Source organism: Mytilus galloprovincialis, chromosome 4 (genome assembly GCF_965363235.1).
Source record: "Mytilus galloprovincialis chromosome 4, xbMytGall1.hap1.1, whole genome shotgun sequence".
In the NCBI taxonomy this organism is placed as follows: domain Eukaryota; kingdom Metazoa; phylum Mollusca; class Bivalvia; order Mytilida; family Mytilidae; genus Mytilus; species Mytilus galloprovincialis.
Genome location: NC_134841.1, coordinates 17,867,728 through 17,891,164, shown reverse-complemented (window position 1 = coordinate 17,891,164; position 23,437 = coordinate 17,867,728). Strand labels below are relative to the sequence as shown.

Sequence of the window (23,437 nt, the reverse complement as noted above, 5' to 3'; positions counted from 1 at the left end):
TTACAGTTCAACATACCACACAGAAAATCAAACAATGTTCAAACTGACATCCGGAGTACAGATTTTTATCTTTTCTCAAAATTAATGATTCATAAGTCTTCTCTTTATGCAATTTTGTTGTGATTTTTTTTTGTAATCCTGTATGAATATACTGTTTGATCTTTATATATAAATAGTTGAAATAGAATATTATTCCTGTTTTCTATTAGGAAATTTCAAACTTTGAATTTTAAAGATTTACAAATATATCTCCATTTAAGCAATAGCACAAAAATGAAAAATAGGATTTTAAAGAACCAATCCTAATTCATATTGGATATAACTTAAACATTTTTTTAAAGGCACCGTAGTTTAGGAACAAATACAGTAACACCATATGTGTACATGTAAGGACGAAAATGTAAATTATCATTAGTTTTATATCAGCATTTCTGGCCGAGTGGTATCGAGTGGTATCACGAATCCAACTAATTTGTCCTTTAGTTTACAAATTTTTCAACACTCAAAAAAGAATGTTGTGTGGTCGAGTGTATGTAAACTAAATAGTTAGATTCTATGTGAACTTTATTTGACATTTGATTTTTGAAAATGATAATCTGCATTTAGAACAATAGACAGACGTTACAGAAATGGGTATATTTAGAATTCCTATTATTATCTTATATGTTCTCATTAAAAATGTAAGTTCATAACGAGGAAGTCCATATACTATGTCAAGATCAAACTCTAGTCTTTATCAATAAACTCATCATAGATACCAGGATTGAGATGTTGTATTTTCGCCGACTGATCTTTTAAGATAGAGGCAATATATACAAAAAGGACGTTTGAACTCATATGTCAAAAATTAAATTACAACTCCATAGCTAAAAAAATGATACATGATGGTCTTGAAGTATCTTAGATTATATGTACTGATGTTGTTTTTCGACTTAATTTCTTGTTATAGTGTTCTTTTATGATAGTCTTGAAGCATGGATGTTAGGTAATGACGTTGTAACTTCAAAATAACGTGTTATTGCATCCTTTATTTGTCTTTGTAAATTATTACTTTTTTTATAAGTAGAGCAGGATCTGCTTAACCTTTCGAAGCACCAGAGATCACCCCCGGATTTTGGTGGGTCCTTAGTTTTCTGTTATGCCTTATGTACTATAATTTGTGTGTATGTCATGGCGTTGTCAGTTTGTGTTCGATCTATGAGGTTGACTGTCCCTCTGGTATCTTTCGCCCCTCTGGCAATATCGGTACCTCCCGTCATTGTGTTTTTAGTCTATGGTTAATTAATTTTGTCTTTCGGTTAAGAAATGCCTGTAACAAGTCAGGAATATGACAGTTATTAACCATTAGTTTGATGTGTATGAGCTACTGATTGTGTCATTTGCTCAGATACTTTTGGGTTAGAATTTTCGTCAGAGTTCGTTATTTTTGTTATTAAACTTTTTATTTGTCTTTGTAAATTATTAACATTTATAGTTTATTCCAATTTTGGTAATATCATTTTGGTATGGGTCGGTATGGTTCGGCCATTGTGTTATTGTGATATGGTATTTTTTTGTTTCGTCCCCGAGGGTATCACCAGCCTGGTCATTTTTATAAAATTACTGTTTGCAAAAGTGTAAATTATTCGAAATACTATAGATTTTCTTATCTCAGTCAATGCTCTTCAACTTTGTACTTGCTGAGTTTTATAACTTTTTTGATATGAGTGTCACTGATGAGTCTTGTGTAGATGAAACGATCGTCTGGCGTGTAGAATTATAATCCTGTTACTTTTGATAACAATTTACCATATTCGTATTTGGCACATTATTTCGGGTCTTCAATGCCTTTCAACTTTATACTTGTTTGGCTTTCTAACTTTTGTTTATTTGAGCATCACTGATGAGTCTTGTGTAGACTGAACGCACGTCTGGTGTTAAAAATGATAAGCCTGGTGCCTTTGTTTTTCATTTTTGCTTATGTGTATTATCTTTTTGGCATTTTGTTTTTCTTTGCTGACATATTCGTTTGTTTTATGGTGATAAAGATTATCACAATGTTGACTACTGTGTCCCAATTTTGAAATTTTTATCCATGTCATGTCTGTTTGTTAATATAATAAAAAATGTATGCGACTGTCATAAAAGTGAGAGGCTTAGCTAGTGATAACACCAGGTTAAATCCAATATGTTCTACATCAAGTAATGCATGCACGAAGTCAGGAATATAACATTTGTTTTCCATTCGTTAGATGTTTTTGATTTTGCAATTGGATAAAGAACTTTACTATTTGAATTTTCATTGGAGTTCTGAATATTGGTTATTTTACTATCAAATCTTATTTTTTGCATATTTTTATTCAAACACCATTATGTGTATGTGAGCTAGGTTTTTGGTGATCTCTGACACTTGATTGGAACAACAAAAGATAACTGCCAACTAAATATTTTATTTTCATTTTTTTATTGTTAAGGCTGTAGTATTTATTGGTTTACCAGTATAACCCTTTTTATGATAATATGATATTTGATTGGTTGATGGTTAGTATATATATATATATTTTTTTAAATCTGTATTCAAATGAATTTATCTTCCTCATTGCGTGCTAATCCCTTTGCTATGGTATTTTCAAAAAGGTCTATTTTTTATATCGTTCACGGAGACGCTTTTTTATATTTAAGTTTTATTAAATAGCTTAAACAGCGACAGAATAGTATAATTAAATGCCTGTATCCATTTCTGTAAATTACCTTTTTATGTTAATGCGAGATATAAAAAAATAAATAATAAAGAAACTTTTGCCAAACATTTTAGTCTTTACATGTTGCTCAGGAAATATGCATTATTTTTTTCGACTGTTAATTTTCGTAACCCCCCTGTAAAAGATTATAAACAAACTTGATATACTTCAAAATTTAATCTACCAAGAAATATTTTGATAAAGAGAAAATTAAACATGATGCATCAAGGTTGAACTTAGTTTACGATAAATCCTTGACAATAAAGAAATGGGGTTTTAAAATTTGTCTTACATACTCATACCTAGTCATACAATGCATATAAGTACTCCCCCCTCACAGTACTTATTTAACATTATTAACCATTTATTCTAAAGTCGAAGAATTATTCTTCATATCATATTTATTATGATCCTTATAGATTTGTTTTTTTAATGTTTTGTTTTGTGCCGTTGTATGTTTGTTTTTTTCTTTTTTTAGCCATGGAGTTGGTTTTTTTTTCTAATTATGATTTTGAATGTTCCTTATGTATATCCTTCGCCTCTCTTTTAATGCCCCACTTGCGATAGTAGAGGGGCATTATGTTTTCTGGTCTGTGCCTCCGTTCGTTCGTCCGTCCGTCCGTCCGTTCGTCTGTGCATCCGTTCAGGTTAAAGTTTTTGGTCAAGGTAGTTTTTGATGAAGCTGAAGTCCAATCAACTTGAAACTTAGGACACTTGTTGCTTATGATATGATCTTTCAAATTTTAAAGCCAAATTAGACTTTTGATCCCAATTTCACGGTCCAATAAACATAGAAAATGAAAGTAGGAGTTTCAGGTTAAAGTTTTTGGTCAAGGTAGTTTTTGATGAAATTGAAGCCCAATCAACTTGAAACTTAGTACAATATGGTCCCTATAGTATATTCTTTCTAATTTTAATGCCAAATTAGATAATTACCCAATTTCACGGTCCATGGAACATGGAAAAGGATAGTGCGAGTGGGGCATCCGTGTACTTTGGACACATTCTTGTTTTCAACTGATATGAACAACTGTGGTATTTGTGTTTTGTATTGTAGACTTTGTGCCACTTACATGCCCCCCTTTTGCAGTTAATACATCAATAGAGATAAATAAACAATAACAATAGTAAAATCGACAATATTATGTGTCGGCATTATAAAAAGTCAGCAATACTAAAATTCAGATTTATCAATAGTCAGCAAGATACATAATAATATGGGTGAATACATCAAATTAGATGTAACGTAGTGAAAATGTATTGAGTAGTGTAACCGAAGAAACAAATCACAGTCATCTGTTTACTACCATACAGCATGACATGAACAGGCTATCTTGGCATAAACTTCGGCAAACCAGCAAATACTTCAGTTTCAAGAACAATAATGAAGCAAAAAATATTAATAGTCAGAAAGCTTTTTGTAGTCTCTTGTTCAGTTCTACATGTTTTGTTATTTGTGTTCAATTCAAATCATGTTTACACCAGATACTCTTTAGATTGTTTCATTATTTTTAATAATTTGGAGGCCTTTTCGGTCCTCTCTGTGCTTATGATTGCATATCCCTTCAAATGTATCATTTTAAAAAGTTATTTTCTGGTCTTTGTTCAAGTGAATAAGTGCATCCGCCTATCCAGCAAGCTTTTTCTAAAAGTCGTTCATGAAATAATGAAATAACGAATAATAAGAAAGAAAATAAAACATATATACAAAAAGTTTCCTCAAGAAATTTGTCGTTATGAAAAAAAAACACACCTGTCCAATATCAAACCGTTTTAAACTTGTACTGTTCAGTTCCTTTTTTATTTCTGTTTCCATATCAAGTTTGGTTTGTAGTCGGAATTGGTGGTTTTGCTTTTATTTATTTGAAGAAAGTGGAAATATTGCTTAACATTTCCAAGAAGTTATAGGAAAAATTAACTAAACTTATATGTATAACTAGTGCTTGAAAAATAAACCCACGTAGTAACAATCTCGACGGCGTATGGGGACCCTACAAAGCTCTATTTGCATACTAAATTCCAAATATCTTGCACTGCGTGAAATAGCTCTATTGTCTTAGGGTAAACAAGAAGACGTCTTTACATTAGAAAAAGGGTTCTTGTTTTCTTAAAATATTCTGAACAAAACCATATGAAAAGATATGTATGTTACTTGAGTTTTGTTTCTTTTTTGATAGAATGGATAGGGATTCTGAAAACCAAAACTTAAACAAATTACACGAGGATAATGTTGATCCCGAAGGTAATATCTCGGAATCGGAGTCTGTTGGTCAATGGAATCCACAATCAGCTCCAAATATAAGAATTCAAACACCTGCTGCTCTCTTAGATTTGGACGAACAAAGCAAAAGACAACATGACCAACATGGACTTGACTCAGGAACACATCAGACCTATGGTACAAATTATAATGTACCAACTCAGTTTCCAAAACCAGGTGCATCTTATGGATGGTAAGATATGACTTTTAAATATACATTGAACTAACTGATCATGAAGTGCTGTAGTGCTGTGGGATAAATTAAAAAAAATATTATAAGACCGTTTTGTATTATTGCATTGATTTATACAGATCTGACCAATTGTTTTATTGAGAGGGCACTATTATAGTAGTTTAATTTAAATTTCCTTATTAAAAAAATGAACAAATGCTGCAAGATAGTATTTTGCAATATAAACATTTTTATCTTTTTACTATACAAATCCTCGTCTCTTTATTGTCATAAAGGTACCAGGTACGTCGTTCTGAGAAAGTCATAATCGGGTATCTGATATAATCCCTAGATTTATAGCCGAGATCTAAGACCCCAAAAATATCAATAGGTAATTGAGACACCGACATATCTAATTAATCAACTAATTCGTGGTGTGATCGTGAAACTTATACTAGTAAATGACTAAGAGAAGCTTTCTGGTATTTATCTATGATAAGCTTACTTTACCAAAGTAAACAAGCCAATCAACCAGCTTAAAACAAGAAAAAAACAAGAAAAATACAGGAAAAAGGAAAATGAGAGACATGATGCAATTGTAACAGAACATTTGTTGAAATATTTCTTCATTAGTCTTGTTATTTGACAAGTGTTCAAACATTTTTTAGCAGGGACATGACATACGCCAATCCCTATCCGTTTTCTGGTGGTCAGCATGCACCTCACGACAACAATACACCACGCCAACAAATCAGTGGTTATACAGATAGTCTACATAATGCTCCAAGAGGTCAAGGAGCGTACGCCGGACATTACCCTGGTCATCCTTACAGTCCAAGAATACCATATGTGCAGTATCCCCAGTATCAAGAACGCATGCAATATCAACAAGGTCCGTATCCACAATATTATCCTACATCGCCAAGAATTAATGTAGGCCCAGAGTATTATCCTCCATATCGTGGTCCACAACAACCGATTGGTCATTATATACAAAGACAAAGGTTTGGTTATGAATTCGGACAAGCTGGTTCAAACAAAAGGCCTTATCAGTCAAAAGATAACAGAGAACAAAACTTGCCAGGAAGTCATAATTTGCAAACAGAGAATGATCAGTCAGAACAAAGGAAAAATGCAAAGCCAAGTACAACACTAGAAAAGACAAAGCCACCAAGAGCAGAAGACAGACATTCCAAGAAAAAGAAACAAACTGGCGTATCACAATCACAAGCTACAAAACAAGATAATGAAGAAAAGAAATCAAAACACATTGAAGGTAAATACTATTTGATTCAAGAAAAAAAGTAAAATCAAAAAAATACTGAACTTAGAGGAAAATCTAATCGGAAAGTCCATAATCACAAGGCAAAATAAAATAACAAAACACATCAAAAACGAATTTACAAGAACTGTCATATTCCTGACTTGGTACAGGCATTTTCAAATGTAGAAAAAGTAAAATCACAAAAATACTGAACTTAGAGGAAAATCAATTCGGAAAGTCCATAATCACATGGCAAAATCAAATAACAAAACGCATCAAAAACGAATGGACAAGAACTGTCATATTCCTGACTTGGTACAGGCATTTTCAAATGTAGAAAATGGTGGATTAAACCTGGTTTTATAGCGCTAACCCTCTCACTTTGATGACAGTCTCATAAATTTCCGTACTATTTACATTGATACGTTAACTAAACAGACACAATAAATAAAATAGTCAGAATATGGGTACACAGTCATCATCGTATAACAATTTTAAAAGGAACAATTTAACAGAACACAAAAACATCTATCTACAAACACATTCATTGATTTGTGTGTCTGACGTCTGAAAATTTTATACGTCACATAGATTTGTCGTTCAATGTGCATACAATCAATTTTGAAATTTACCTAGGCAATGTTAGCATACAGGGTTAAACATCAAAAGTGTGTAAGAATAAATTTCAGAAATAGACCTCGATTTAAACTAGTCCAAAAGTTATATATAGAATTTATAAGAATCCACAAATAGTTAATTCGACAACGCGATTGAATGATTTTGACGTTTATGGTTCAACGTATATTGTAATTCATGATAGAAATTTATCATAATGACATAAAATAGAACAATATCATACTGACGGGATCTTTTAAAGTACAGAGTCACGTAAAAAGAACCAAAGAAATACAAAAAAGTCGCATATACAAAACACACCACCAAAAAATGAAAGACAGTACAAATACATTGACGAGATATATAAGTACTGAGCCACGTCAAACGAATATCACATAAAACCATTCAACAGTAAAAGTAATATTAATAATAGAACAAAGACAATGATGATAAACTACATCAGTACGCAGAATCTATAAAATGTTGGATTAAACCTGGATTTTAAGCGCTAACCCTCTCACTTGATGACAGTCTCATCGAATTCCGTTGTATTTACAATGATGCGTGAACTAAACAGACAAAATAAATAAAATAGTCAAAATATGGGTTCAGCAGTCATCATCGTGTAACAATTTTATAAAGGAACAATTTAACAGAACACAAACACATCTATCTACGAACACATTCATTGATTCGCGTGTCTGACGTCAGAATTTTTTTATACGTCACATATATTTGTCGTTAAATGTATAAACAAACAATTTTAAAATTTCACTTGAACATTTCTAAAATGGCATAAATATTTATACGTAACAATTATGTACTTTTCATTCACCTGTCATTCAGTTTTGATTGCACCATACTTTGAGATTTTTGTTTTTCGTTATTTCAAAAGTTCTGATATTCATTCTGAACATAATTTACCATAATTTTCAGATAATTGATAAATTGGAGTTCAAAAGAACTGCATCAAATACAAGCAAAATAAGTTGCAACTTCCTTACATTAATTTATAAAGTATTTATCAATGTAAATCGTTGTAAAATAAATGGGGTGGGGGGGGGTGGCTCATTGGACCTGGTGCAGGGTCTGATTAAGACAATTGTGTGGACAGATATATTCGCCAAGTTCAATATTTGATAAATAATAACTGTGAGATCGGGTTCTGGTTATTTTTCCTGTAAAGTAGTCAAAACTTAGTGCATCGAATAATTTAACATTTGATAAACAGTTAGTTTACCCTAAAACTTATCAAAGAAAGCTGACAATAACATAAAAAAGGAAAATCCACCAGTATTGCTGATGATGATGGATAGCTGTTGAACGTCCAACGACATATTAAATGCATATTCAGAACGAGAACATGATATGAATAATGTATTCTACTTTGTATTAGACGACATTCTAAGATGATTGTTTAACGTTCCTATTCATAAGTAACAGGTCAAAAGAACACATGTCATCCCATCCTACACATACACATTGTTCTGTCTCTTATTCGATATTTTTTTTGGCTCTCACGTCTTTATGCTCGTGTGAGGGCAGAAGCAGCAAATCCCATTTAAAGTTATTGTTTTGACCTACCTTGTGTTCAAATCCATAACCTTGCGCACTCGAGTCGAACTCGTTACCACGAGACTACCGAGGTACTGTTTATCAAACCAGTAACGGGTTATGAAAGTAGCAGATTAAAATTATATACACAGGGTGCTATTTATTTTTGCCAAGAGTCCCTAGTGCCAATCGTAAAGACAATATATCGGTTATTATTAATCAATTCTTTAATTCTCTTACAGAAAGAAATTGTGAAAAGGTAAGTTGTTTAGTTTAATATAGTAAGAAAAAAAAAACAATGAATTAATGCCTTTTTACAACCATATGCAAATAAATTAGGACTATTTTTTACTTGCTGTTTTCTTTTGATTATACCATCACGACGGGTGGCAATTGTTGGACAGGATCTGCTTAGTCTTCTGGAGGACCTGAGATCACTGTCGTTCGTTGTTCTCAATCTGTAGTTTTCTATGGTGTGTGTTATGTACTACTATTTGTCTATTGGTCTTTTTTCTTTTTATGCCATGACGTTGTCTCTTTATTTCGACATATGAGTTTGGATGTCCATCTAGTATTTTTTGTCCCTCTTTTAGGGGATTTTTTCGGATATTAGCCGTATATTTGAACTTGATAGTGGTCAACAATGTTAATATTTGGCTTTGTTGGCAGGACATGGCAATTTTATAACTTATTTGAAAATAGATATCAAGAGTCAATGTTATGTACACATTTCAATCAGAATAATGAACACGAAAATGACTAACTATCGCTTTTTAAAAGAAAGAAAAAACCCATTCGAAACGTTATTTACATTAACCGCGCGTATAGTTGCACAAGAAGGTTACGTCGTTCAGAGGGTAATATGATACTATGAAGGGAATAGGAAATTATGTTCTACGCCACGTGGGATAGTCTCATGCAATACAATTATGATTTTGCTATGCTATCAATATCTTAATAAAGTGCTATAAACATTTTTGTGGCAAAAAAGATTCAGGTAAATATAACAAAAAGTTGCGCCAGAAAAATGAAGGAGAGTAAATTTACTGTAAACGTTTTAAAGTACGACAAACATTGATGGCATAAACAGGATAGCCAAGATACGAACTAAGTTTGAAAACAATTACATGTAAGAACTGAGAATTTAACCTATTATATTTACCCACAGACGAAAATGTATGTGTGTGTGACTGGTATTTCGCACGATGAAAGTAACGAAACGATGATGATGTATCTAGAAGGACGTGCTAAAGCAGACATAATTGCTGAGAAATTTGTCAGGACAGAGGATGATCTTGGTCATGCCATTGTTGTATTCAAACATAGAATTGGTAATATTAAATATATAAATTATATGCATAACAATCTCAAGTCTTATGTAGACGAAACGCGCGTCTGGCGTACTAAATTATAATCCTTTGATGGTACCTTTGATAACTAATTAAGCTCCGTTTGAAAATGAACTACAAAGAAAACTCTTATGTTTTGATTCTAGCGCGGATGTTTTTTCCGATTTATTTTTGAAAAAGTTTGGTTTTCTATTATTGTTGATATTCAAAATAAAACAAAATATGTAATATCAACTTTCATATCTTACATATCACCAGTCGTTAAGTTCCATTGCTTTCTACTATTCTCTTGTTGGCTAACACAATACCAAGTAAAAAAGTACCATACAAAACGAATAACAGACTCATCTGTAATATCTCAAAATATTACTAACAAAATAACATAAAACTCTTGAAATCTCCTGATAAACTTTAAAAACAACTTAAAAGATTTCTTTTCGTCTCCAGCGGCGCTATAACATTTTATTAATTCACAAAATTAAGACTCTTTTTCTGCATGGCCTAAAAATATTCGGTGCTGTTATTCGAAATAGCAATAGCGAAGAGTATGTTGATTTTAGCAGTAATCTTGTAGAGTTTATGAAAATTTAGAAAAAAGTCTTTAAAAAATCAGAAAATGTATGAGTCTCAACTCCTTCCGCCTCTCATTCCATCAAGAATAACAAATTCCCATGCAGCTGCAATATTGGTTAAGGTTTGTTAATTCCAACTTTTTCATGATTGTAAATGATACTCGTCTTTTTAATAATTCCTGATGAACTGTTTCCCCTTAAATATCATAACAATCTATTATGTAAGAAATGTGTGAAACCCAATCTAAAGATATAAGCCATAACTGACAAAAAGGTTTGTTTTATGCCCTTATTATTTTTTTTTATACTACTTATTGCAGACATAAATGCACTAACAAAAGCCTGTGAATCAAGAAAAATAAAGGAATGTTCACTCGTATTTGAGGAATTGGATCCCCCAAGGAGTGCAATTATCAGTTTTGATGACGAACCCTTGTCAGAGAAGTCTCTCAAAACCTACCTTCGAGCGAAGAATCTAGTTATTTTAAGACTGCGCAAGACTGAGGATGGGTTGTATTCTGTGAAGTTTAAGAAAGAACAAGGTTGTGTTTAATTGTTGAGATAAAGGATTGCATTTTTCGGTGGGGAAATCAAAATATAACATGATTTATGACTATTTTTATTAATTAGGAATATAAGTTTATCGCGTTACTCATTGAATTTCTATTTGATTCAACTAGTTGATATTTTTGATGCAAGGATTTATATATACATAAGCTTGCATCTTAAGAGTACACAAGCTATACAAGAAATGTTTTAATACATTTCTCGTTAATTATGCTTTCATGTTATCGATAAAATATGTAGTTTAAACTGCTCGGATGTACGCTTTAGTTTGCTTACTTTTGTTTAAAGTTGCCTCTCAAAAAGAATCTCTCAATGAATCATTGATAAAAACATCATCAGGTTAGAAACATGTTTTTATTTACAAACTCTGAATGAATTGAAATTTAAAATGACATATATTTTAGATCTTGATGAATTTGTAAAAGTGCCAAAGATAACGATAGAGGGAAACTGTATCACAACATCGATCTTATACAACTGTAGCCATGGCATATTCTGGGATCAAAATCTACATAGAGTCTCTATTCCTGCGCCATTTAAACCGTGTATCGAAGATCTATATATCAAATCATATGTTATTGATATTACATCGGTATGCAATGAACTATTAGAAAAGCATCATGCTCATTTGATAATCAAAGACGAAATAATTATTGAATGTACCCTCAATCCTAAAGAGAAAGATATACGACAAAAAGTCAAACAGTGGACAGAAGACATACAGAACGTCTGGGAAGACTGTATTATCAAGAATGTTAAAAAACTGGAGCTTCAAATTCCTGAGGACACAAAAGAATTGTGTTTAAGGCATCTAAATGAATCAAAAGAAGCTCACAAGCTAGAGGATTTGAAAATCATCATTCCTGAAGAGTCTGAATCTATTACTATTATATTCATAGGCAAATGTGATATCGTTGAAAGCTTTTACAATCAAGCATATAATAGATTACAGGATATAGAAGAAACAATAAACCGGGCAAATAAACTCACATCAGGTTCTGTAAAACTGAAACCGACGGAAGTAAAGCTCTTATTGAAAGAGAACAAATTTGAAAAACTCGATGACATCGCATTTGACTTCAAGTATGAGTTGGACCAAGTGATTGGGGGCATTTCTTTTACGGGCCAATTAGAAGACATTGAAAGGGCAAAAAACATAATATTTACAGAGAAAAACAGTTACCACATTTGGACAATGAAAAACGTTGCATACCACTGTTGTGAATTGCTGCAAAATACAGTCGTTGCAAACTTAGCTGACCAAAAGTTACTCGAAAGTAATATGTCTGCCACATTTGAGGTCAAACATAAAGAGATAGTAATTTGTACATCAGAAGAAGAAAACAAAAGCGTAATTGAAGACATTTTAAGAAAATATGTTGTCGAACGTACAATTGGACTTGATGATTCCAACAAACACGTTCTCGAACTTAGTGATTGGGAAGCAAAATGTACAGCTTTGAAAGATTCATATAAAGATATTTGCATCATCGATGATTCTGAAGATACTAAAATTATTGTAACTTCAACTTATGATGTAATCAAATATATCATTACTGAGATTCAAAGCTTTATCAAAGAACATAGTACCAATGAAGAAGATATAAATGTAACAGATGAATTCCAATTAAGATTTCTCAAACTTCATTGCAAGGACCGGCTTAAAGAATTAGAGGTAAAGTACAGTGATGATCGACTAAAAATAACATTCGAAGATCATTCAGTTCAAGTACAAGGCACTAAAGATGGAATAAAAAACGCAAAATTAGACATTGACATCATAATCAGTAAAATACAAAAGGAAAATTACAACGTATCGAAACCAGGTTTGCATTTACTGTTCAATGAACCTGACACAGTCGCTGCCTTTTTAGATCCAATAGATTCGGACTCAAGAACTGTTGTGGCAGTCAATACAGCAAATAGCTTACAGAGTCGTAATAGTAACACAAGGCTGAAAGAAACAGACGATGAATACACCATGCGCCAAGCATTCGAAGACATAAAACGAAACGGTATTAAATATTTTTTATCAGATGAAAAAGAGAGGTTTCTTGGTTTTATCTATTTATCGTGAAAACGTTAAAACAAAACTATTAAACGTTTTAAAGTAACATGTGTAATTCAATATGAGTGTACACGTTGTTATAGGCAACATATAACGTTGAACATTGAGGACTAACATGAGCAACTTAACGGTACCATGGCGTTTTCACATTATATCGATTTCATTTTGAATAATCATTTGGTATATTTCTCCTCTCTTTATAAATAAATTAAGATTAGTATACCAGTAATTTTCTTTTATGAAGCTTATAGATATTAAGAGAATATCAAATCGTCTATTTTCATCACATAATCTTAAATCGTAAAATTTTAGTATGATTTACCACCAAATCGGGATAATCTCGGCTTATCGCCCTCAAATATATACGATTTTTATGTAAATCAATTTGATCAAAAACATGTGCAAAAAAGAACCCAAACGAAAACCAATCTTTGATATAGAATTAAACATAAGAGATCACATTTTTTCAAAAAGAGAAGAAGTATTGAATTTCCATTGTTTATATTTTCATATAATTAAAGACAGAAAAAGATCGGAAAAGAAAAAGACGGAAGAGAAAAAAACGATAGCAAAACCCATGTCAAAAAATGGTCCAGTTGTATTCAGCAATGGAACTACAGTTCATCTGATTAAGAGAGAAGATCTAGGACAACAAAAGGCTAGTTACAAAACTTGAATTAAGTTCCTCTTTAATTGTTCTAATGTCATATATTTAAAGTAATTTGTCAATATAAATACATGTTTTTCAGTATGAAAATCAAATTTAATCAAAACGTTCCATATATTGAATGGAAATTTGAAAAAAAAAGATTAAAAACAGATTAACACATTTTTTAAAGCAGTCAAGAGTAAATGAAATTCTATCAATGTGTTAATGGTTTATGCAACGTTTTAGTTCAATTCTTTAATAGTTATCAAAAGTACCAGGATTATAATTTTATACGGCAGACGCGCGTTTCGTCTACATAAGACTCATCAGTGACGCTCAGATCAAAATAGTTCAAAAAGCCAAATAAATACAAAGTTGAAGAGCATTGAGGACCCAAAATTCCAAAAATTTGTGCCAAATACGGCTAAGGTAATCTACTGCTGGGGTAAGAAAATCCTTAGTTTTTGTTTTTTGTAAACAGAAAATTTATAAAAATGACCATATAATTGATATTCATGTCAACACCGAAGTGCTGACTACTGGGCTGGTGATACCATCGGGGACGAAACATGTAAAAGTTTTAAAATAACAAGACACAAAGTTTTTGATTGTAGGCCGATGTGATAATTTGTTCGTCAAACGGAGATTTAGATTTATCAGGACCAGTAGGTAAAAGTATAATAAAAGTTGCTGGAGACGAACTTTTAACCGAAATAAAGAAGAAATACACAGGTGGGATTCAACATGGTGAAATTGCTGTCGTTAAAGGATACAAACTGCAATGCACAGAATTATATCTAGCTGCTCTTTTTAATTGGAGGCCTGGTTTTGAGAAAGTGAGTGGATGACAACAAAGTAGTTTATACATCTGGTGTACCAAATGATAAGCATAATATATACGAAGATGTGGTACGACTACCAGTGAGACAACTCTCTATCCAAGCCACAATTTATAAAAGTAAACCGTTAACGGTCAAGGTACGGTCTTCAACACTGAACCTTGACTCGCACCGATCAGCCAGCTATAACGACACAAAAAATGAAAGGTGTAAAACCATTTAAACGGGAAAACCAATGGTATAATCTATATATAAAAAAACGAGAACTAGAAACACTTTTGAACCACACCAACAAGCGAAAACTAGGGAACATCAGATTCCTGACTTAGGGCAGGTGCAAACAAATGCAGTGGGTTGTATCTTTGTTGATTCTCTGTCATAGAATGATAACTTATATCAACTACTAGTAATTTAGAAATGGTTAGATGGAAACTATTTGTTGTGCAAGATAAAAACAATAAAGTGAAAAAATAACAATATATACTAATTCAAAATCTTAAAAACAATAAAAAAAATGTTTATAGTTAAAAAGGGTGAAATCAATTGTATTTTTACGAAACATGTACAAAAAATACTCTGGTAATGCTTTAAGTCTCGTTGGATCTAGATGTTAACGACTAAAATATCTGTATTTATTTGTTTTGGTCTTTAATAAGGGATTAAAAACTGATTAATAAAAAAGGTAAAAACTGTATACGGTGTTAGTGTAAAAACAGGTTGTTTTCAGATGAGTTTTTGTTTCTTGTCAAAAAAGGATCACAACGATTTGATTTCTAATGACGACTTTCTTTGCTTTTTATCAAAGATGTTATCCAAATGTGTCACCAGTTGTTTACAAAGAGCATCGACATACACGTCTATTGTATTTCCCGCGTTAGGAACAGGGAATTTCAACTATCCTCGAGATGTTGTTGCAAAGACAATGTACTACTGTGTCCATCAGTTTGATCTCAGTAATACGTCTCTAAAAGATATCAGGTTTCTCTGTTATGACAACGATACTATTAGGGTAATTTATGCTTTTGATACTACATTTGCATGCCTAAATTTAATTATTACAACTATATCGTGTTTTAGCTCACCTGACTCGAAGGGCCAAGTGAGCTTTTCTCATCACTTGGCGTATGTCGTCTGTCGTCCGTCGTCCGTCGTCGGCGTTAACTTTCTACATTTTGAACGTCTTCTAGAGAACCACTGCATGGAATGAATTCAAACATGGCATGAATGTTCCTTATGAGGTGTTGACCAAGTGTTACTTTGTAGCCGATCCATTATTCAAGATGGTCCCCATCGGGGGACCTAGTTTAACAAAGGACCCTACGGGAAATGCATACAAATGACTTCTTTAAGAGAACCACTGAGTGGAATGAAACCAAACATGGCATGAATGTTCCTTATGAGATACTGACCAAGTGTTGTTACTTTATATCCGATCCATCATCCAAGATGGCTTCCAGCAGGAGATTTGGTTTAACATATGACCCTATGGGAGAAACATACAAATGTCTTCTTTTAGATAACCACTGAATTGAATGAAAGCAAACATAGCATACATGTTCCTTTATTAATGAGGTGCTGGCCAAGTGTTGTTACTTTATAGCCAAATTTTATCTTATTTTATATATGATTTCAAAACCCCAAGTAGAATCAGTTTTGCGATACAGGCTCTTGAGAGCCTCTAGTTTACATACAAAATATAGTTGTTCTTTATTTAAAAAAATTAAATCGCTCGTAATAAAAAATTCATGAAAAAGTTTCCTCGAATAAATTAAAATTACTGCAGGTACTTTTGCTTTTTTTTCTTTTTTGTTCGTGATTAAGGAAAATAGTAGACGGAAATAGAAAACCAGATCATTTAATCCTGAGAAATATTTTTTCTGTTTTTACCACCATAAGTTAATCAATTGTTTTGATATTTGACCTACAATTACTAGATGTACTAAAATAAAATCGGTTCCTAATTCTAAAACATATTTATCTACTTCTGAGGGCATCTAGCTCCGAAAAAGTTCCATTGATTTTATTTAGAATTTTAATCAAGAGTAACTTTGATGTGCATCATCGATATGCAAAGATCGATTTCATTTTTGTTTGCTCTAAATAAATTCCAAGTATATTTTTGATGCAATAAAGTCGTATTGTTTTTTAAAATGTACAACATACTATACATACTACTATTGCACTACTCTAGATCTTGTATTTAAATTTATTGTTGATAGAAGAATAGTAACGATTGTCATGATGTTGGGACAATTGAGTTTCTGACTGAATGGTTATTGTATTTGACAATTGATCAATCTGGTATAATTATATTTACTGTCGTTATAAAGCTGTTGTAGTATTAAATACTAGTTTCATTTGTAAAAGTATACTACATATAATTTTCTTTGCTAACGGCATTCAGAAATGACTTCTAAAGCTGAAAATGTGTTTATTAAAGCTACAATTTTGTGTTTTTATTTGCAGGCCTTTGAAAGGGAAGAGATGTTACACCTGAATCCTAATCATGAATCTTTTCCAGGTATGATTTAGTTTATTTTGTAGACCGATTCTGAATTTAGCACTTATCTATCAAAACCAATATAAGAAAATATTGGAAGAACAACAATCCTACAGCAACCAAACGAAAGCTTTAATAAAATAGAAATATCCATATTTACTTGGATTAATATGCAAGTTATATCACTTGTAAAACAGATTTTGAAAGAAATCTAAAATGAATTGAAAATAAATTAGATATTTACAATAACAGATTTGCCGACAACATTGAATTCTCTAAAACACAAATATTTAGATGAGATAAGACAGTCATTGCCAATAAACAACTATTCACCAGTACAAAGAACAAGAATGTAATGTTTTTTTTTTGCTTAAAACTAATTGATACAAACCATGTTTGATCACTTCCTCTCATGATGCTGAGTTTTACATGTTGTCGATTTCTTTGTATGTATCACGAATAAAACTCAGAACGAAAATGTGGAAAAAATGTTTGTCAAAAAGACAACAACCTGACCAAAGACAAAAAGACAACAGACGGCCACCAATTAGTCATCAACATATATCAAATTCAGAAAAAAAATGTTGCTTATGAACCCAATTCATTGGTCAGTTAACATTATCACAGTTAGTGGCCTTCTTTTAATTCATAAAAGGTAAAATAGAAGTCTTAGAAGCCGACCTCAAACCATTAATCAATTATCAAAGTTAGTTATATTTTCAGAATTAAAATGTCAGCCTACTTATTATCAGTTGAAAGATATATCAGTGTCAGTTGTAGTTGGTAATATTGGAACACAACAGGTAATGCTAATGTACTCGCTTGAATAGTATCTTTTTATAATTTGAATTGTTACGTCGTTATTTATAATTATTAATCTTGCTAAAGGGTGAAAGCCAGGGGTTAAAAGGAAAAGGGAAAAGTATTGAGTATAGCTTTTGTTCAAACAAAGATTGTTATTAGTATTTGAAAATGATTAGACACCAAATACAAAAAATAATGAGCTAAAAGAGGGACGAAAGATACCAAAGGGACAGTCAAACTCATAAATCTAAAACAAACTGACAACGCCAAGTGATGGTGGGTCACACCTATCATTATTTTGTATTTATCTTGTGATATAAGGCTTTTTCACAATTCTTAATGTCAAGTGGCATATAGATGTAGTAGAAAAGTTGAAGCAATGTTTATTGTTTATCATGACGTCATATGGCGAAAAGTTGATGGGAATTTTTTGCTTGGATGCCTTTCTAAATGATTAATCTCCTAGAAATTTACAAATAACTTATGATTAAGCCTTATGTTTAACTCTGAATCATTTTCCTTAATTTGATTATCTAATTTGTACCAGATCGTCAGCTTTGTAAGATATTTTTGATTTTCAAATCCTTCAATCTGGAGCAGTCTTGAGAAGATATATATGTTATAGATTCTAAAAGTCTGTCCTTTATCCTTCAATTTGACAAAAGCGAATACTAATCGGAATGTTACTAATAATGCTTTTGTTAAGAAAGAACTGCTAATTCAAAGTGAAAGCCGCCAATTATTAGTTTTCTTCAATATTTGGTTTTGTTTGTAGTGTTTTGTGTTTGTTTTTCGTCTATTGATAAAAAATGTCATCTGTTATCACCTTTCTTAAATTACGACGTTTATATCATTTAAGCTCTAGATCGTTTGAGATTATCCATGTGTTTGACAGTTTTTGTGTTGATATGTTTTCAATTGTTTTATAGGGTTGATAGCTTGGTTTAGTTGTCTTTTTGAAGTTTGTCTCTTTTTTTGTATCCTAAAACGAATTCATCCACAGGAAAGAAAGACCATATTCACATAAACCAAATCTAACTAAAATGTAAATGTATAACAAATCAAAACGTCATCAATTGAAAGTGTAGTGAAATTGGGAGGGAATTATTATAAAGACTCTGAATTCATTTTTGTCGTGGGTATCAATTTTCAATGATTGAAGAAATATCGAGTTTTTTATTCGAAAATTATTTTCTATGAATTTACGCATTATCTTACAGGTTGATATTCTTGTGGCAGCAGGCCCAAATAATTTACGTTTAGAAAAATCCGGAGGTGCAGGCATGTCGGTAATACATAGCTTAGGTGTTAATATTCAGCAGGATATAACAAAGCAATACCCTAAAGGTATTCAGGAAGGTGAATTGGCTTGTGTAAAGCTTTCATCTCATATTGGTTGTTGTAAAGTTCTCTACTTAACATCATTAAATGCTTGGAAAGAACAGGAAAAAGTAAAAGACACCGAAAAAGTAAGGACACTAATAGTTAAGTTAGGTTAGTATGCAAATTTACAGCAAAACAAGTATGAATATCCAAGATGGCGACTATTGGATCAGAGAATAACAGACATAGAGAAACAACCTTTGAATTTGTAAACACACGTTTATGAAAGATTTTGCAATTCAAAGTCATTCTTGTGCTATTATGTGTCTTGAACTTTCACTAAGGTGTGAACTTTTGTTCCATATTCAAAGTGTTTTACGTTGACGTCACGTCATCGTGTAGAGCGACAATTCTTTATTTATTCCTTTGCTTTGAAGTTTGTGATGTGCATCATATTATGTCATAAATTAATACATCCGAAATTAAAATTTTAAAGCAATTAAGAATAGTTATTAAAGGTTCCAGTATTATAATTTAGTATACCAGACGCGCGTTTCGTCTACATAAGACTCATCAGTGACGCTCATATCAAAATATTTATAAAGCCGAACGATTACAAAGTTGTACAGCATTGAGGATCCAAAATTCCCAAACAATTATTAAAAGGATTATGCATACGCCTAATTTTATCTAGAATAGGAAACAAACTTCAGCTACTCGAAAATTGGTTTCTGGTCAGTAACTCATGTTACAATGAGGTTGTGGTATGGCATATTATTATTGTGGAAGTTTTTCAGAAAGAGGTAATATATTTTCTTCTTTCAAATCTGCTGTCTACATATTTTTTCAATGGTAAACAGTCATAGCATTACTACATTTCTGTTCTTGTAAGTCTTCTATAACAAATCTTTGAGCTTTTCCATGTTCGCCTTAATTTAACAGTACATAATTTTATTATTTTCGATATTTTCATATGTTTACAGCAAATCTACAAATTTGTTAATAACTGTCTTGTTGCTGCTGAAAAGGCTGGATATAGATCAATTGCTTTCCCAGCTCTAGGAACAGGCAATCTTCACTACCCATGTCATCTTGTTGCAAAATATATGTATGATATAGTAGAACAGTTTGCCAGTATCAAACAGAAAACTAAATTATCTTATGTATATTTTGTGGTTTACGAAAAGGATTCAAAGGTTATACAGGTATGCAAAAGATCATTAAACAAAGTTTAACATTTTGTTTTATATTTTTGTAATATTTTTTATTGACATGGTTTCTGTAGAATAATGTGATATAAAACTTAGGTGAACTAGCTTGTTTTAGAGGGGAAAAAACCTTGAATGCTCCATTTATGGGCATTCTGTTTTCTGGTCTGTGCGTCCGTCCGTTTGTCCGTTTGTCCGTCTGTCCCTTTTAGGTTAAAGTTTTTGGTCGATGTAGTTTTTGATGAAGTTGAAGTCCAATCAACTTGAAAATTAGTATATGTGTTCCCTATGATATGATCTTTCAAATTTTAATGCCAAATTAAAGTTTCCCCCCATTTTCACGTGCCACTGAACATAGAAACTATAAGTGCAGATGGGGCATCCGTGTATTTTGGACAAGTTCTTGTTTGCATTAATTTAAAATTGTCGTGAAAGTGTAACTTTGCAACTGAATAGTTATAGTCTTGTTTTATAAAATCTCATTTTCAATAACGCAATAAACAATTGCATTTTTTTTATAACAAAACACTATTTCATTCAAAGCTTGTTACGATTTTCGTATTTCAATGTCAAAATATGTTAAAGAAATGAATGGTGTTATTGTTCAACAAGAAATCCATTTCCGATAAAGCTCTACAATTTTCAGGAAATTACATATTTTTGATTTTTAAACATTCGGATCAACATAAACATCAGTTACATACGTGATATTTCAGAAAACATGCAATTTCTTTCTATCTCATTTATTAAACAATTTTTGGGATATGTGATAATATTCTTTTATTTCGGCATCATCAAAAATTCAGTCATGTGATTTGGTCATTCTCATAAACATGGAATTAACTAATCATAGATACCAGGATTAGAATTTTGTGTCTGCGCATTTGTGCCAGACGCGCGTTTCTTCTTGAAAGGTAAACTTGGAATGAAAAATGTTTGCTATTACATTTACAGGCTTTTGTAGAGGAAGAGAGAAAACGAGTACCCGGTCTAGATTCAGTCAATGTTAAGTCTATATCTGACAATGGTAAGAGCGTTTTTTAATTATATTTCAACATTATTTTTCGAGACTTTATTTGGTGGTTGAAATAAGAAGCTGTTTGATCATGTCCGATTATAAATTTTGAAATTATACAGAAACAAAGGTCTCAACCCCTTCAGGCAAAGTTGGCCACAGATGGATTTGGCTATTTTAAGGTCCTTCTTTTGGTTTAAAGCTCTTCAACAATCTCGATCCCGATACATCCTTGGCTTTCATATATTCGGCTTTGAGCGTTCCTGACGAAAGACGACAGACGCGTGGCATTTATCACGTGCTGTCTTTTTTTTTTAAATAAACATATGACTTATACTTTGACCATTTAAATTTCATTATAATTTGTTCGACTATCATTTCAGTGTTTCAAATAGGAAATTTACAGTTATCTGTCGAGAAAGGCGATATTTTGTCAAAAGCGTGTGATGCCGTGTTGTATGGATCAAATGAAGAATTGGATTTTACAAAAGGTAAAGTACATTTTTAAGTAAATCAAAATAAGTGTTAAAACTGTGATTTCGGTTATCAATTATTGTTGCTGTAAAATCGCCATTTAACCTTTTGCAAAAATACTTTTGCATTATACTTTCTGCATACTATGGTGTCCACTAGAGACTTATTCAAAACATTTCGCATATTTGTCCCACGTTGCTATGATGAATGGCATGCCTATTATAGATTGCATGGGTCGTAAATTGTCAAAGAACAGTTTATAGAAAACATGAATGTTATTTGCCTGCCTAAACTTGGTATTTTCCTGTCTGGAAAATGAAGTAATTCCTTATCAAGAATATTGATCATACATCCTCAATTCTTTTACCAGGCGAACATGTATATCTTGATATCTTGATTACAAACAAAACCCATGTGACTAGAACAAAGTCTTATTAAAATACTTGGTATTTATTAATTGTTTTTGAAACAAGAAAGCGACCAATGTTAAAAGTATGAGAAATCTAGAGATAATCGTTTTCCGCCAAATTTTCAATGGCTTATATCTCGAAAACACGCGCACATAACCTGAATTTTTCCTACTTTTTGGTTCTGTGTCTATATACTATCATTAAAGAACAGTTTTTTATAATGCTTGTTATTTTGAAACAGAGAAACGATCATCCTTGAGTTATGTTAGTTTTACGCTCTTTGTTTCGTCGCATCCCTTCTGAGAATTTAGATCATTATATTCTGTTGATCTATTTAAAAGTCTATTCTTTCATTTTTGTTAAACCTTTTGGTTTGGTGTCATGTTAACATAAAACTGATATTTTCCTGGAAGGAAAATATGGTAGCTAACAAATGGTTCATAAAGGCAATAATAGTAGACAAACTTTAGAACATAATATTTGTTTTCTGAAACATGCTGTAAATATGGATAAGTGCTGAATCGTTTTGTATTTGTCTATTTATATCTTTAAAACAAAAACAGAAACACTTTCATTGAAAATGTGTTTGTGAACACACAGTCTAAATATGGTTAATTGTTTTTGAGAAATTCATTCATGAATGTTTATACAAATAAATGTGAATCGCTTCAGGTAACCTTTCGAGAGAAATATACCAGAGATGCAACACAAAGAAGCTTCAGTCTGAATGTACAGACAAAAGTAAGATTCAGAAATATTTACCAATACATGAGTTTATCTTTTGCTTTTCTTCACGATGCAAAACTATTATTTTCATGAAATTAAAACGTTAAAATAATACCGACTGATTTCTTGGTGGGGATAAATAAATTACAGAGCCTTACAGAAAGGGAAAGCAATACAAGAGACGCATACCAATATGGGAACTTGAAATCCGATTGAAGATTATATTAGCTCTTTCAGATCGCGATGAAAACACATACAGCTTGATATGCGGACGAGGGGGAGAGGGAGAGGGGTCTCTTCCTATTTAAAGTTATACGTAATATATATGAAGCTATTGTTAAATTTCAC

At 31.8% G+C, this 23,437-nt stretch overlaps 1 protein-coding gene across 1 annotated transcript in view; it reads left to right on the top strand.

The window, feature by feature from the left end:
• The window catches only part of LOC143071522 (uncharacterized), a 42,688-nt gene that overhangs the window by 5,466 nt on the left and 13,785 nt on the right, over positions 1-23,437 (top strand). The window contains exons 2-17 of the mRNA XM_076245878.1: positions 4,898-5,173; positions 5,821-6,428; positions 8,828-8,844; positions 9,754-9,916; positions 10,827-11,048; positions 11,478-13,088; positions 13,663-13,799; positions 14,405-14,626; positions 15,435-15,638; positions 17,096-17,150; positions 17,853-17,932; positions 19,154-19,402; positions 20,240-20,461; positions 21,419-21,491; positions 21,863-21,970; positions 23,036-23,104. Coding sequence (XP_076101993.1) covers positions 4,899-5,173; positions 5,821-6,428; positions 8,828-8,844; positions 9,754-9,916; positions 10,827-11,048; positions 11,478-13,088; positions 13,663-13,799; positions 14,405-14,626; positions 15,435-15,638; positions 17,096-17,150; positions 17,853-17,932; positions 19,154-19,402; positions 20,240-20,461; positions 21,419-21,491; positions 21,863-21,970; positions 23,036-23,104 — 4,315 coding nt within the window. The 5' untranslated portion in view covers position 4,898. The remainder of the gene's footprint in view (positions 1-4,897; positions 5,174-5,820; positions 6,429-8,827; positions 8,845-9,753; positions 9,917-10,826; positions 11,049-11,477; positions 13,089-13,662; positions 13,800-14,404; positions 14,627-15,434; positions 15,639-17,095; positions 17,151-17,852; positions 17,933-19,153; positions 19,403-20,239; positions 20,462-21,418; positions 21,492-21,862; positions 21,971-23,035; positions 23,105-23,437) is intronic.